The sequence below is a fragment of the Anneissia japonica genome, unplaced genomic scaffold, assembly GCF_011630105.1.
Source record: "Anneissia japonica isolate Jap-2015-1 unplaced genomic scaffold, ASM1163010v1 scaffold640_len1575945_cov177, whole genome shotgun sequence".
NCBI classification, from domain to species: domain Eukaryota; kingdom Metazoa; phylum Echinodermata; class Crinoidea; order Comatulida; family Comatulidae; genus Anneissia; species Anneissia japonica.
The window spans coordinates 887701-904577 of record NW_022684376.1 but is presented as its reverse complement, the minus strand read 5'-3'; the positions used below and the strand labels follow the sequence as shown (position 1 = coordinate 904577).

The 16877-nt window shown below is 35.0% G+C and overlaps 1 protein-coding gene across 1 annotated transcript in view; it reads left to right on the top strand.

Annotated features, from left to right (window-relative positions):
* Positions 1-16877, top strand: part of LOC117105080 (deleted in malignant brain tumors 1 protein-like) — a 38081-nt gene that overhangs the window by 4879 nt on the left and 16325 nt on the right. The window contains exons 2-5 of the mRNA XM_033246107.1: positions 9345-9647; positions 9871-10194; positions 12881-13177; positions 13969-14289. Coding sequence (XP_033101998.1) covers positions 9345-9647; positions 9871-10194; positions 12881-13177; positions 13969-14289 — 1245 coding nt within the window. The remainder of the gene's footprint in view (positions 1-9344; positions 9648-9870; positions 10195-12880; positions 13178-13968; positions 14290-16877) is intronic.

Genomic DNA, 16877 nt, shown 5'->3' with positions numbered 1-16877 from the left:
CTTAATAAAGTACAACCAAGATTTATCGTTGGACTGTAATCTTCTTAACTGGAATCTATAACAACTGTAAATACAACTTTTATTATCTGCATTAATTAAACGTAACCAATAACGTAAAGCATTTCTAATACCAGCAACAGAAAGTGAAAATCTCCCGCATTCACACATAACTGTAATAGTTGGAGCTGCGTTGCCTATTCCTAAAATAAATCTGCAAAACCTAGAGTGAAATTTTTCAATAATTGGTATGTCATTGATTCCCCAGATCGCACTGCTATACATTAATATTGGTACTATTTTTACATCAAAAATTTTGTTCCACAAGTGTATTGGTAAGTTGCCAAATTGGTTATGTGTTAATCGTTTTAAAGTAAAAAGAGCTTTGTTTGCTTTTGTACAGTTATAAATAATTGCATTCGTCCATGTGCCATTTGAATTAAACACTACACCAAGATAATTGTAAGATTTAACTACTTGTAATAACCACTTAGGCCTAAGTATGAAAATTAATTATATATCTCCATATTGTAACTAATCTTTTCTTGATGGTAAAACATCTACCGAAGGAAGTTAAAAATCCTTATAAATATGACGATGACGAATAAACAAACAAGACAAGGTATCAAATGAGGACAACAAACGACCTTTAACATGCTTTAAAACCTAAGAATCGTAACTGCCTTTGTGTAATCACTTTAAATAATTTTCTTCATTCATTTACTACTTTTCAACACATCTTCATTCCTCATAAGTTTAGTACAAGAAATGAAGAACTTAAGAAAGGTTAATGAGATAGAGATTTCTAATTGGCCTACCTAAAAACCAGGATTAAGGGAGCGTAGACCTAACCAATTTTTTTCCCTACATTTTCCTAGTTTTTAAATATTAAAAAATATGTATCTTTTTAACGGTCCCAGAGTTTTTCGTTTAACGCCCATTTTGTGTCTTATAAAAATCAGTTGTACAACATATCAAATGTTTTCCCCCTCAGCCTGACTTTACCTCTACATTATTAAAATGTTACTTTTCTCGCCCTGAAAATACTAACACTTACCAGATCTCCATATTTATCACTTAAATCTGACGTCCTTTCTTTTTCGTCTCCGAACACTTGCCTCTCTTTCATGATTTTTAAAGATTTTGTTGAATTAGCCTATTGTTGACGTGGTTAAAACATTTTGATGACTATATTGCTGTAGATTCGGTAAGCTTTTTAATTTATTTTGTTATGCATGTTTATTGTCTGTGTTTTGTAAAAATGATAGTTATCGAAGACCCATTAAGTAGGGCTTGATTGCCTTGTGTTTTTATAATAAATTTAAATTTAACGAAGTCGCGTTGTTATAGTGACGTCGATCACTAAGAAGGCAAATAACTTCGCTTGCGCTTTTAAAAATTGCTTAAAAAGTCACGTCAAGTGGTAATAGATGAATTGAAAAAATAATCATCACGTTAAATTTAAATTTATTAATAAAAAGTATTGCAAGAATCGTTATTTTTAACAGTAATTTAAATAAATGCCAAAAGAAACATGTCTAAACAGATACGTCACATAGGCCCTCCAACATGGCGTCGGTTGCCTGACTTTTTTCTGTATGTATTATTTAAAAGCAAATCATAGAAGAAAGAAATAGTAGGATATTGGTCTCTACTTCTGAGATGTTGAAATAATCTATTTGATAAACCATATGCCCAACTTTCTGATATAGTCGGGATTCTCTCAGAATCCTGATACACCGTATCGTCAACCGACAAAGTTAACTCGTTGGCTGACGGTCACACGACCGTTGCATGATGAGGTGTGCCCAACTTGGGAACCGCCTGGATACAGCAAAAAATCACTGTTGACAGTGAAACACGGTGGAATATTGCGTCATAGGGACAACTGAATGAAATCTACATAAGTTGAATAATAATAATAATAATAATAATAATAATAATAATAATCATGATAATGATGATGTTGTTGATGATGATGATAGTAGTAATTAATGAGTTATAATTTGAAGGAAGCTCACTCGCTGCTTTATATAAATACCACACAATATGCCCAGTAGTATACCTAATATAAATATGCAGTGACTGACCTGCATACTTCCAGTTAATGATTAATAAGTTACAGTATTTTCAGTAGCTGTTCCTTCTTCCTACAGAATGAACAGTAGCTCACTCACTGCTTTAATTACTTTTGACCTATTACTGAACAGGTTCCTCAGTTTTAACGATGAATTATACTTAGCTTAAGTAAACTCCTAACACTTTTCCAAGAGCGACCAATAAGTAAGGTCGTTTGTTATTCAAGAATTATTGTTTTAAATATCAATTTTAATGTATACCGGTGGTGTTTTTTTTTTTATTTGACGTTGAATATTGGCGCTGCAACAGCGCCAATGTTGGGTGATGATGCGGATAGGCGAGATTAGACCTCTCGGTGCTATCGAAAATAACTTCCCTCGACCGCTTTCCGCCTTATCCATGATAGTTTCCGTTATTTATCTTTGCAATGCATATGACATAAATCGAAAACAGTTAACCTATGAACCGAGACTGGAATAGTAACGTTTCATCTCCTCAGAGATAGAATCGGTAGATTCGTTAGGATTTGAGTACCAGTAAGACGGTTTAGCAAACGTACTTTGCTTAGCAACATGTTAATCACGACACCGATGCTGTTAGTATTCTGTATTGTTTTTGTAGTGAGGACTCAAGCCCAGACTACTCCAACACGTACGTTTATACTTAATTTTTTGTAGAAATTTGAGTTTTAGGTAGAACTATAATACGGCACTCTAATAAGTTCTTTGTGGTCCCAACACGATTAGCGAATTCCCAAATTACTACTAGTCTAGGCCTACTATATTATTATTATTATTATTATTATTATTATTATTATTATTATTATTATTATTATTATTATTATCATCACCGTCATCGTCATCATCATCATCAACACAAGTCACCACCGCTATCTTCATCATCAGCATAAATTATAATTAACATAGTGTTGTATTTATTATTAGGAACCTATGAAAAGATATGCGGTAGTCTCTATCATCAAAAGCGGAAAATCTCATAGAAATATAGAATAGGATTGTTCATTTGAATGATCAAGAAAAACACAACACAGATGCACTTCGTGTACTTAAGTGTTTTTATAAGTTTCATAATTTGTTTTCTGTGCCAAACTAAAGAACATTAATCCTTTCTTTATGCATCATCATCAACACTATAATAATAATACATATATTTTACTTCAAAAGTGTTAACCACAAATAGGCCTAATAATTTTATGCAAAAGTTAACCTATTATTTATACATCTGTTGGTAAAGAAAAAATATATATTTTTAAAATTGTTAAGCAAGTAATATGATAACTTGCTTAATATATACACAGTAAGTAATTGAATTGCTTAAAAAAGGACTGGACATTGTCAACATATTTTGTGACGTTTTTTCCATAGTAAGGTTTGTTCCAGGTTATTTCCACTCAAACTGTTCAACTTATGTCAAACTAGAAAACTTTAGCAGTTTTACTATATAGGCCTAATGAATATAAGATAATTAGAAACTCGTGAAGACATGACATTAGCTAAGTAACTGCCAATGGGAAAGGATCTAAGCTCTGAACAGTAAGGATTGGTTACACTATGAACTGCATTAAAAAGTTTGGAGAACCGATTGGTTGCTGGAAGGACTTAGGTTTTGGTAGATAGGAGTTTTAGTTCCAATCCAACTAAGAAATGATCATTAGGAATATTTGATTACTATTGGTTATAAACAGATAATCTTATTATTCGCATTAACAAAATAGGAAAACACTCACAAAAATGGCTATGATGGAAGTTTAATGCTTTTAAAACTACTTATGCTCTTTTATGTCTTATTTGGTCAAGTGGTGGTAAAAAATAGTGCACGTTGATATCTCACTTTGGTAAAGACAGTCCTTTGGTTATGAGAAGACTTCGCATTTGCCTCAGACTGAACAAATTACATTTTAGAAACCGAACACTATCACATAAGAAGCTTAAAATTTCCGGTACTTGTGAATTGTGTGTATAATATGTCGTCAATCTGTGGTGACTAAAAAGGTAATTGTCGGCTGTTAACATAAATATAATAGTTATTGGGCACCGGGCATTGAATGCATGAATCGTGCATTGGGTAACATCCAATGCCGTAGCCAGCTATTGGGACTGTCCCACACCATTTTGCTAATGGGTCCACATTTTTAAAAATGGGTCCAAATTCTGTAATTTTATGCATAAAATGGGTCCACTTTCTGAAAAATGGGTCCAGATTTCTCATATTTAGAAAAATGGCGTGAGACCTTCGGCATTGGATGGTACATAGTTAATGCATGAATAACCGAGTTAAACTGTCTGAACGATTTTCTTACATAAGTTGACCGGTACCCAATGAAAGGGTGAGGTGCATGAAGGCACTGGAATCTTTCAGATTTGAAATCTCTTTCGCCTTTACTTAATTTTAATAGGTCATCGGTAGGCGTAAACAGTTTATAATTTTATCCGAACCGACTGTTAGCAGATCACTATCAAAGCAGAAATATTTATAGGTAATAAAAAGTAATTAAATAGCAATTAAATAAATATAAATAATATAGTAATTAAACAGTATCTGTAGGCTTACGTTCCTACTTAAACGCCAAGCTTCTCTAATATTTTGTTACTGTATCCTGTATAATTAGGCGGACCCATGATACGAAAGTGAAAGATAATTTAAACAGCTCCCCTGTGAAATATTTGAAAGTTTTTCTGCCACTTCGCTGAAATTTTTGCAATCTGGCATCTTTTGCATGGCACACAGTTTTATTACATATTGTTAAGAAGCATGCTATTATCAGCAAGCACATTTTGTTAAATAGCCACTGCTGTGACAGAAAATTGACTGACACAACAACATTTTGTTAGTTTTATAGCAACGTTGGTGCGTCGGTGCACGTACCACGGACAAAATTCCGCTCGGTTAATCTCCTCGGCACTCAGCTTCTTGTCGACTTCCTCTTATTGTTTAAGGTGTCGGTTTCCGGTGGTATAACATGCTTAAATAGATAGGCCTACTATATCACAACTGAGAATATAATTGTTTAAAGCATCGAACCAAACAAACTGTTTCCACGACCATTTACGAGTGTTATTCTTATTCCAGATTATTTTCACTCTTTGAAGCGGAAAAAATTGTTCTGATTTCAAAACCAGGACATTCTACTCAGGTTTCAGTTCGTCTTGGTGGTCCATTTATATTTCATATCTAAAAAGCTAATTACGTTTAATTACAACCATAATTCTCTAAATCATCTAACCATGACTTGAATTCATTAATATCGCACGATGATGCATATGGTACATTCCCAGATGACATCTAAGCTCAGATGAATTAATATTCGAAAAACAATAAACAAAATACCAAACACGAAACTTCAATGGTTAATGATTTTCAATGTTAAAAGCGCAAAGAAAAGACTTCATGCGCTGTAAAAACATTGAGATGTTTGGAAACTTAATGTGAAAGAATAAGAAAGCCTGCAGCACCCAAATTGCAGTTTACCACTGTAGTCCCTGTGGTAAGCCCGATAGCAATAGGTGCTTCGAAAACAGAGCTGCTGTTGGGTATGCGGGCCTACACATTTTCATGACTCACAAATTCACATAAATACACTGAATAGGTTGTCGGTAGTCTCTTACGATCCATCATTCTGAATTGATTGTTATGCTTAGATGATATTCGAAAACACAAATCATCAAGGTGTTAATAGATTGCATAATTTTACTTATTATGATTTCAACGACACCCAGCGCCAACATAGTACGTTTCCATATCAGTACATTATTATTATTATTATTATTATTATTATTATTATTATTATTATTATTATTATTATTATATTATTTATTTATTTATTTATTTATTTATTTATTTATTTATTTATTTATTTATTATTTATTATTATTATTATCATTATTATTATTATTTATTATTATTATTATTATTATTATTATTATTATTATTATTATATTATTTATTTATTTATTTATTTATTTATTTATTGTCGTTGTTGTTGTTGTTGTTACTATTATTATCATTATTACTTTTAGTATATGTGTAGAGGTTCAGAATTCCGTTAAGTAATTTAGTTTTAAGAAATACGATTAGATATGGGAGAAGGGGCTTAAGGATGAAATAAGTTGTTAACTTTAAATGAAACACAACGATTTTTTTTCTATCAAGAAAATTTGAATTTAGTATAAGCCAATTTAATGGCCGTAATATACAAATGAAATAACATCTGTATTTGTATGTTTAGATGTTGACGAGCTCTTTTTTTAACGCGCCATGAGAGTTTCTTCGGAACAGGCACCGGCGCTTGCTCGGCATCATTATTAATATCATCTCAATCTATATTAACAAAATAATAATAATAATAATAATAATAACAATAATAATAATTCCATTATTCTATAGCGCATTCCGCAAAAAGCCTCAATGCTCTTTACAAAAAGAAAACAAGCAGTAATTTAATAAATTTTGACTTAAACTACGGTACTTAAACTAAAACAGTTCCGAAAAAGCATTCATAATAGACCTAAGTTACTTAAAAAGTAACCCTGTTATTTTTTGTGAGGCCTTTAAAATCCCCACTACTTTCCAACCTACTATGGAGACAGTTAAGAGCTATACCTTCATATCTTAAAAGTTGTAAATTTATTTGCAGGCCTATTTCTGAATTATCCAGGTGATTGTCCTTGGGCATAATATCATTGAACCGGAATAAATCTCATGTCGTCTGTTTCAAGTGCAATTTAATTAGGTTGTAACATAATCCTCTTTTCATGGCGTGGATTTATCTTTCGGTCTCAGATACGTAACAATTGTTTTTGATATTCAATATTAAGAGAGAATTCTAATAACAAAATTACAATTATATGAGCTTCCTTGAAGGTAATTTGCGACGAAGTGTCATTTTACTATGAAAAAAAAGTAAACTATTTGACTACAATCATTTCCGATTTATATGAGTTTACATAGATTTTTTTTCAAAATTGCTATTAATTATTGAAGGTATGTGGTATAATTAATGTCCTCCATAAAATGTCTACAACGCAAAAAACACATTTCGAACGTGTACGGTAATATTGAGACAAGTTTATCGATAATTGGTGAAGGGGGAGAAAAGAAAGTGGTGTCGAGACGAACCGACCTCCTTGAGGGGACAGACAGAGTGATGTTGATGATGAGTTTATCTTTAACATTACCTTTAGTTATGCAAAGGTCATGTGAAAGTTATGCGAATGTTATGGGAAAGTTATACTTTTTCTGATGTGTGCAGCTGATAAATTCGTTATCCAAGAAATTGATTTAAAGTGAAATTTTTAGTGTTTTGGTCAAATAAAACTAGTCTTCTATTATTGTAGTTGTTAAAACAGTATGGATCTGGAAATGGCATCTTTACGAATACTTTACCTGCCATGCTTCCGTCCAATTTACCAATTATCTAGTTATGTTGGCCTCGATGGTTCAAAATAAAGAATGTATTGTAGGTGAATTGCTATACAGTAGGATGTAGTTAGGGCTTCAACTGCATGGTAACGTGACTGAAAGTTCCGGGCATTTGAGGTCAAACTCACAATGATAATTGCATGTGATACCGAAAGAAACGGGTTTTATGAAGTACCGTTAAGCGGTGCGTATATCGCGTTAAGTCTTCGATGAATTTGTCGTGAGAGGGCGGGAGACATATACCGTCGTATCAAATTTAAATACCGTACAATTTAAACATTTTTCTACGCTATAATATGATTAATTTTTTTCGTGAATTTATTTAAAAACATCCAAAAATATTATTCTGTTTAACACAGCAGGCGCTCTATACTGCAGGTACAGTGTGCAACTTTACTCAGTAAAATATTGAACAAACTGTATCGTATAGCCATATAAGATCATGAAAAATCCAACTTGCTTTTTGAAGATTCGTTTGTGCATACGTTTTCCCCACATAGCCCGGCTTTAGGGTAAAACAATTTTAGTTCAATTAATCAATCAATCAATCGGACATTTATAATGCGTATACGTGTCTACCTGTGGAGAGATGCCTGAGGTGCCGCCGTCTCAAAATTGCTTTCCCAGCAATAACATAAAGTGTTGAGAGTCGCTTTGGTAGCATTGTCTGATTGATGAGTGCTAGTTATGGAATTACGATTGATAGCTTACAAGATTTAACAAATTAAACTATTATTTACCAAAATATGGTCAAATGTGAACTATTTTAATAGGATTAACAAGGAAAAAACTTTTAGTGATTGATTGGTTGGTTGAGGATGTGAATTTATTTATGGAGAAACAGATTGTTATACCGAAAACCAGTAGTTGAAACTATAATTTCATAAGATTCCTAAGTATTCTGCCCGGTATTCTGTTGAAACTGACCATAACAATTCACCTCATTTCCATATTTGCAAAGTATTGTCGGTTTTCTTCAACTTCCCGTTGTGGTAGAACGCATATATATTGATATTTTACCTTTTATAATTTATTATTAATTAATTGATATTTTTATTCTTGAAACTCGTTACCAGCAACATCTTATCCCCTTTCGTATGTTAACCAATTTGATTCAAATATATTGTTAACCTGGTTTCTTATAATCTGATAGAGTATTAGGTTTATTATAATTTTACATATAAAATCAGTTTCAAGTTTAGTTTAACTTTGCTTTTTACTATAACCTGGCTAGCATCTTTCTCTAGGGTGCCTGCTCTATCTATCTATCTCTATCTATTAGCCTCTATCTCTAAGCACAAGGTCGCACGTGGCGGGAAAATGTGTAACATGTTAGGCCTACATTGTTCGAGTAAATAATGCTAGTGAGGGTTCCGAGAATACGCCAGAGTGGTGGCGGATTGTGACCCAGTAAAGACTTTTGCATTCTGTTGTGCCAGTCTGTCACGACTTCAAAACATTGTTCAGTCTCTCTTTCTCACCCCACCCTCTCCCTCTCTCTCTCTCCCTCCTTTGCGACACCCTTATTAAGGGGACACCCTATCATTAAGGGGACACCCTATCATTAAGGGGACACCCTTATTAAGGGGACACCCTATCATTAAGGGGACACTTTTTCGGGCACTAAATGAGGGAAAATATAGCCTTTAAAGCATATTTCTGAATAAACCTTAATGTTGGCATGCACGTTTTCGTTTGATATTTTAAAGTTGGGTTCAACTATATCTGTCTCTTATACACATCTAGATGTGTATAAGAGACAGTATATATACCATCATAGGCAAAAATTACTGCAGCATATTGTGACAGTACGTGTTTTTAATTGACAGACGTCAGAGTTGTCGGTATATCGTCTGCATCGGACGGATATGTAGAGCTCGTCAACGAAGGCACATGGGGTAAAGTTTGTGCAGATGGTTGGGACATCGAAGACGCCTCCGTAATCTGTCGTCAACTTTATAATACAACCGCCAGTCGAGCCTATTCCATTGAATATGGGGATAGTGGTCCGAATTCTGTGCTCACGTCTAACGTTCAATGCACTGGTCGGGAAAGTAGGTTCTCAGAGTGCGTACATGGACCTTGGGAATCTACGTGTCCATCAAACGCAGTTGCTGCGTTGGAGTGTGAAGGTAAGTTAATGACTCGGTAAACAGTTCTTACATCACAAGTTATCCAACTGCTACTGTGGCTATTTCGAAACAATCAGTTTAAACCAAGCAGAAATTGGGCCATATTACAAGGCAAGCAAGACTGATATTGTAAACGTATGTAAATAGTCAGTATTGGCTGCACTACACTTTTATGAGATACTGATGACTGATTTTTTTTCTCTTTTGTGTCGATTATCCATAGGGGCAACAAAGATCCGACTCGCCAATGGTAACACTCCTTTAGAAGGTCGAGTTGAGTTGTTCTATAATGGTGAGTGGGGAACGATATGTGACGACGGATGGGATTACTTCGATGCAGTGGTTGCGTGTCGTCACCTCGGCAACTACGCTGTGAAATCAAGCAGTTCCGCGAAGTGCTGTGGCGCCTATGGAGCCGGGACTGGAACCATTCATCTTGATAACTTAGGCTGTACAGGAACTGAGGCTCGAATCGAAGACTGTATTCACAGTGGTTGGGGAAGTCACAACTGCGGTCACCATGAAGATTCGGGTGTTACGTGCACTGGTATGTTTTACTTTTGAATTATTTTGCACAAATAGCAAATTAATCTGAAAAATCTTTTTTATAGCAGCTATTTACAGTGGCGTATCTAGGAGGTGCACGGGGCTCGTCTCCCTAGTGGCATACAGGTACCCCACCCTCTGCAAAAATTTGAAGCAAACTATTACCACTAAGTAGTTATAAAGTAGTTACAAATCACCTATCTTTTTTTTTCTCCGCACTAGATCATCGAGCCCCTCCCTTACCTTCATGCCCCCATCAAGATACCCATTTCAGGATACGCCACCCGACATTAAACACCTACATGTGAATAAACGCCGTCCGTGACTCGTGTACTTGGTTTGTGCGCTATGTCAATTTTTATGTTTTTTATGTCTCTGTCAAGCATAGTCTTCTTTATTTCATACCGTTCAAGTTTGTTTTTTTTTTTTGTTTTTTTTTTTGTGCCGTTCTTTAAAAGGTTAAGCATGGTCAGGCGGGATCGCCCTACTTTCTTTTTTCTCTTCAGGTTCCCAGAGAAGAACTTCAGATCCATATAGACGAATGGACTCGACAGATGACAAAAAAAAGACGAATTTATGTGGCCTTTTTGATAAAAGATCACATTTTGGAAAGTGCATTCAGTGACCCCAAGCTTGACCAAGTCTCACTTCAACATCATGAGATGTAGATGAACAATAGCTTCCTGTGTACTTGAAGTCTCTATTTGTTCAATTTGACCCTTCAAGAACATGAATTATAGGTGGCGATGGGTCAACGTGGATAGACTGTGTTCCCACAGTATTCAAATTTAGACTGATAGCTTTTGGCTGTCTGTCTTTTTGTTAGGTTTTGTGCAGTAGACCTTCAGCTTCATATATATCGAATCTTCAAGAATGGCAATATCATCAGCAAAGTCTAGATCAGAACTTCAGCTGGATGTCTAGTACTACACCTCAGCCTTCCATGGGTGAAATTGCTGTTGGCAGTGCATAATCAAGGCAGACAAAATAAACACGAATGGAGCTAAGGGGTCACCGAAGTACGCCTGTGTCGATGCTGAATCTTTCCGTCTCTCACCAGATGGCGTTAAGACCAATGCATAGTGTCAGTGTACATTACCTTGATTGCATCTACCGTTCTAGCAGGGATACCATAAGCTGGAAGGATTTTCATAGGGATATTTCTATTGATCGAGTCAAAAGCCATACAAAAATCGATAAAGATAAAGACTGCCTCTTTGTGATGGTTCCTTACCACCTCAATGATCCTCCTCAACGCTAGAATGTGTGCGGTTGTTGATCGAGACTGCCGAAAGCCATTCTGATTGTGGCTTAAAACCTCATTTAGTGCAGCAGGGCGTATCATGTTCAAAATCAGGCGATTATATATCTTATGAATGATATAATACAATATAATATAATATAGGCATAATATAATATACCGGTAATATAATATAATATATATTAATATAATATACTATATATTATCATCTTTACTTTAGTTTTCATCAGCAGAGGTATTTCTCCATATCATGATATACTACAGTCATGTGATTACAGTATCTAAACTGACTCCACTCGCAATTAATACGACTGCTCTGAGCAAAATACCAAATTTGGCGAATGTACGAAATTAAGGAGCTTTCACGATAGGACGTAAAACGTAATGGCGTCGTCTGCGCATGCGAGAACGTTTGGCCGAATCTACTTTGTGCAGAGAACGTAGGACGGTAACGCATGAGTGAATCCGCTCTACCGTACGTCCCGTCGTCACGCAATTTGAAAGATACCTATTGATGTGTTGAAACTGCCAACTATTTGCCATTCACGGATGCAAATTAGTTTTAGACAATTGTTCTCCTGAAATAAAATTTAGTACTTTAGGCCTACCGTAGTTGCTCGAATAAGCGCCCCGGTGCTTATTTGAGAGTGGCGCTTATAAAAGAAAAAATGGCCTGGCGCTTTCCATGCCTGTTCCCATGTAACCTATTTCACATATTCCCGTAGTTTCAGTAGGCCTATCATAGGTGCTGTCATCGTAAACAAACGTTTATAAAGAAATGATTGTGTCTTCATTGTTTTAGTTATTCATTTTAAAACTGTATACATTGTATTTAAAACCCTGTTTTATTAAACACAGTGTACTATTATATACTTTCGATTAAGCGCCGCGGCGCTTATTCGTGAGCACGCTTAACGAAAAACAAAAATCACGCTTGGAGCGCGGCGCTTATTCGAACATTTACGGTACTTCAAATTTGTATAATGTTAATAATTTAATAAGTACCTTTTTTAGACCCTGGCCCAAGTTTTTGGACCGAATTTCTTTTCGACTGGTATAAATAAGAACGTATTTAAATTTAAGTTCAATAGGCTGTCACGCTCTACCTTTAAATGGCATGATTCAGTCAGCCACCTGTTAGATGCGAGTCAATTATTGTGTAGGCAAAACATTAGTAGTTAATTTCTTGTTAGGAAACATTGACTGTCATTGACATTTAATGTGCCCATCACTGATAAGTAAAGCTTCCATATCTATAAATTGTATAATATATTTACTTACTAATTGTCATTCAATGATTTACTGCGTGTTCTTTCTTGTTGTAAAGGGCATTGGACGCTTTTCCGCGGAATGCACTATAAAAGAATGGAGTTATTATTAATATTATTATTATCATAAAGGTGTTAAATAATTTACTTTTGAACAGATATCAGAATTAACAATGGAAATACTACTGAATGGATTGGACTTGTAGAAACGTTACATAATGGACAATGGGGTAATATATGCTTGGAGGACTTTGACGACATGGCAGCCAAAGTATTTTGTTATCAACTTCACATGACCGAGGCGGCTTTAGTCTTTGGTAAACCACAAGACCTACCTGTATTTATGCAGGGCTTGAAATGCCATGGCAACGAAACAATGCTAGCAAATTGTTCAGTTGCAACATGGGGAAACTACACATGTAGCAGTGGGTCAGTTGCCTCAATTAAGTGTCGAGGTTAGTTCAATTTCGGTCTTTGACATAAGTTACTAATTATCATTAGCTTTTTTAAATTCAAATTTCTGTAGGGACAAAAACACCGCTGGCAATTATGGACCATTCTGTTAGGCCCAATTCAACATACTAGAACTTTCTTGAGCTTCGGAGCTGTTGCTCCTAAACCCCACCTGGTAGGCCTCTAGGCGGCTTATGGCTCTTTAGCAAATCAATTCAGCATATTTTCCTATACCAGGAAATACATAATTACAATTTATCATAAGCCTGGTTCTCACGAGAGCCCTAGTATCCGGATCGGGAGCTAACCGTTATCGCTAACCGTTAGCACCTGCGTGGGTGACGCCCGATCGGTTAGCGCTAACCGTTAGCGGTATCCCGCTAACGGTTAGCAAGCGCTATCGGTTAGCAAGTTGAGGGCGTTTCTATCATCAACCAATCACACGTACGCGTTTACAATTTCCAGTTTCTTATTGGCCAGTGATTCGATCATCATAATAATTGTTAATATCCGGATCGCGATTTTTTTTTTTTTTTTTTTTTTTTTTTTTTTTTGCATGAAACTCCACTCGGGCTGTCTCGACTGACATCCGGATCGGGATTTTCTCGCATTGACGCACGGCAGCTAACGGTTAGCTGGATCCGGATCCTGCTAACCGTTAGCTGCCGTGTGAGAACATAGCATATGAGGATTAACACATTGATAAACAAAATTGTTACCTGTTATTTTTAAAAAGAATATTTGTTTTAGCAATGTGCAGTCTTATCAAGAATAATATGTCTTCAATTGCTAGAATCTGGAAATGTTCGCCTGCGTGGCGGTGTTAATGAGGGCGAAGGTCGTGTTGAGATTTTCTATGGTGGGTCCTGGGGAACTATATGTGATGATGACTTTGCTATTGAAGAAGCAGAAGTTGTTTGCCGTCAACTTGGCTTTGTTGGGGCTAATGCAGACACTCCAGTTCGGAAGTTCGGTCAAGGAACTGGCCAGATCCATCTGGACAACCTCGCCTGTACAGGAGCGGAAAATCGTTTAGATGAATGCCGTCATCCTAATTGGGGAGATCACAATTGTGGGCACCATGAAGATGCAGGAGTAGTCTGCGACACATCAGGTTAGTCATTCTCACTTTGCTTCACTTTGACGATAACCAATCACCAATAGCCTTCAACAACATTTCAGTGGCTAACACAAATGGTTTAAATGTAACGGATTATACCAGCTTCCAAATCCTATATTAATTGATAGTGCTCCCAAACAGGAGCGGATTTAGGGGGGAGGGGAGCGGCCCGAACCCCCCTCCCTTTTTGGGAGGTAAAAAAAAAAGAGAAAAAAAAGAAAAAGAAAAAATGATAGCCCAGAACGCCTCAAATGTTATTTTCGAGCGTCTAGAACACAAAAATTCGCGGGGACATGCCCCCGGACCCCCTAGGACAGTGTTGTCTCGATCGGCCCAACTTTCGCCCCCCCCCGCCCCCCCCCCCCCGTTTGGACATCCCTGGATCCGCCCCTGCCAAACGCTGGGTTTGATTCACGATAAGACACATACGTTCCGGTTTTGTTTCTATAATGCTTCGAAGCTAAAATATTCTACATTTTTAAAATGTATTGTAATTTGTAGTTGTCAATTTTTTTGATGTATTTTAATGTTGTTTTCATACGCAGTTAAGCCATGTGCTGCAAGGTATGCAGTTTATTGGAAGGCTTGAATAAATATAGCTCAAAACCATAAAACCTCGAAAATAAGTTATGAACTTTTTTTAGGAACCCTGCATGGGTCTCTTTTCGAGAGTGGCTTCCTTTCGAGATTACTTTTACGAACTAAATAGGGGGAGGGCTTCTTTTCAGAATGAATGCTGTAAATTTTGGTTTTGCTAATATATGATATTTTTTCAACTCTTGAATGCCAAATTTCGTTTAATATTTCTTAACTTTTAACAATGCTAGTACAATAAAATAATATTGATACTGATGCGCTATCGTAATAATTAAAGAAAACGTCGGTCTGAATGTAAGTACTATCTTGAAAGCCCATCTTATCTTTATTAAAAGCCAATTGGCTACTTGTTTTGGTCTAAACTAAAAAATAAATATTATGATTCATCCAATGAAATTCCAATTAGTTTATTCTTCGAACATTTTAAAACTTTATTTGAAAACGTTAATATTAATAACAGTGATCATTTACAAACTGAAAATTTCCAAGCGGAATTTAATAGAAATTTAAACAATTTAAATGAAGAAATATCCGTTGATGAAGTACAACAAGCTTTTAAATTACAAAAGAGAGGAAAGGCACCAGGAATTGATGGATTAATCATTGAAATATTTATCCACTCACCAGATTTTGTTATTGATTTAATTACAAAACTTTATAACGTGATATTTAAAACGGGAATATATCCTACCCAATGGGCAACAAGTCTCATTATTCCGATTTACAAAAAGGGTAGCAAAAATAATCCCAGTAATAATAGGGGCATTTCATTGATTCCACTACTTGGTAAGGTTTTTCTTTACATAATAAATACTAGATTAAATAATTGGGCAGAAGATAATAATTTATTTCATCAGGAACAAGCAGGTTTTAGGAAGGGTCATCGGGCCATGGATAATGTTTTTATTTTAAACACAATAATTCATAAATATTTATCAAAAAAAAGAGGAAGAGTATATGTTGCGTTTATTGATTTAAAAAGAGCCTTTGATTCAATTGATCATCAGTTTCTTATATTTAAATTAAAGAAAGAAGGTTTAAAACAAAATATACTTAACATTATTATTTCAATGTATGACAAACTTTCTGCCCATGTAAAAGTTGGAAGTATTATCAGTAATCAATTCAGATGTTTAATTGGTATTCAACAAGGGTCACCTCTATCCTCTTTTCTTTTTAATTTATTTATTAACCATTTAAGTAAAATATTAAATACATCGGAACGTACACATAAAATTCAAATTGGCGATTTTCTCATTAACCATTTACTTTATGCAGACGACCTTGTTCTTATGAATGACACTGTTTTTGGTTTGCAATCTTCTCTAAACAAATTGGCTGTCTATTGTGATAAATGGGGTCTTACTGTTAATATTGAAAAAGTAATGTCGTTTTTAAAAATGGGGGAAAAATTTAAAAAAAATAGAAAAATGGTATTCTTACAATTATCTTGGTGTAGTGTTTAATTCAAATGGCACATGGACGAATGCAATTAGTTATAACTGTACAAAAGCAAACAAACTCTTTTTACTTTAAAACGATTAATACATAACCAATTTGGCAACTTACCAATACATTTGTGGAACAAAATTTTTGATGTAAAAATAGTACCAATATTAATGTATAGCAGTGAGATCTTGGGAATCAATGACATACCAATTATTGAAAAATTTCACTCTAGGTTTTGCAGATTTATTTTAGGAATAGGCAGCACAGCTCCAACTATGGCAGTTATGGGTGAATGCGGGAGATTTTCACTTTCTGTTGCTGGTATTAGAAATGCTTTACGTTATTGGTTACGTTTAATTAATGCAGATAATAAAAGTTGTATTTACAGTTGTTATAGATTCCTGTTAAGAAGATTACAGTCCAACGATAAATCTTGGTTGTACTTTATTAAGAAGAAATTATGTTCAATTGGTTTTGGTATAAATTGGTATGAACAATATGTTGAGAACAATGTTGCTTTTATATCTGAAATAACT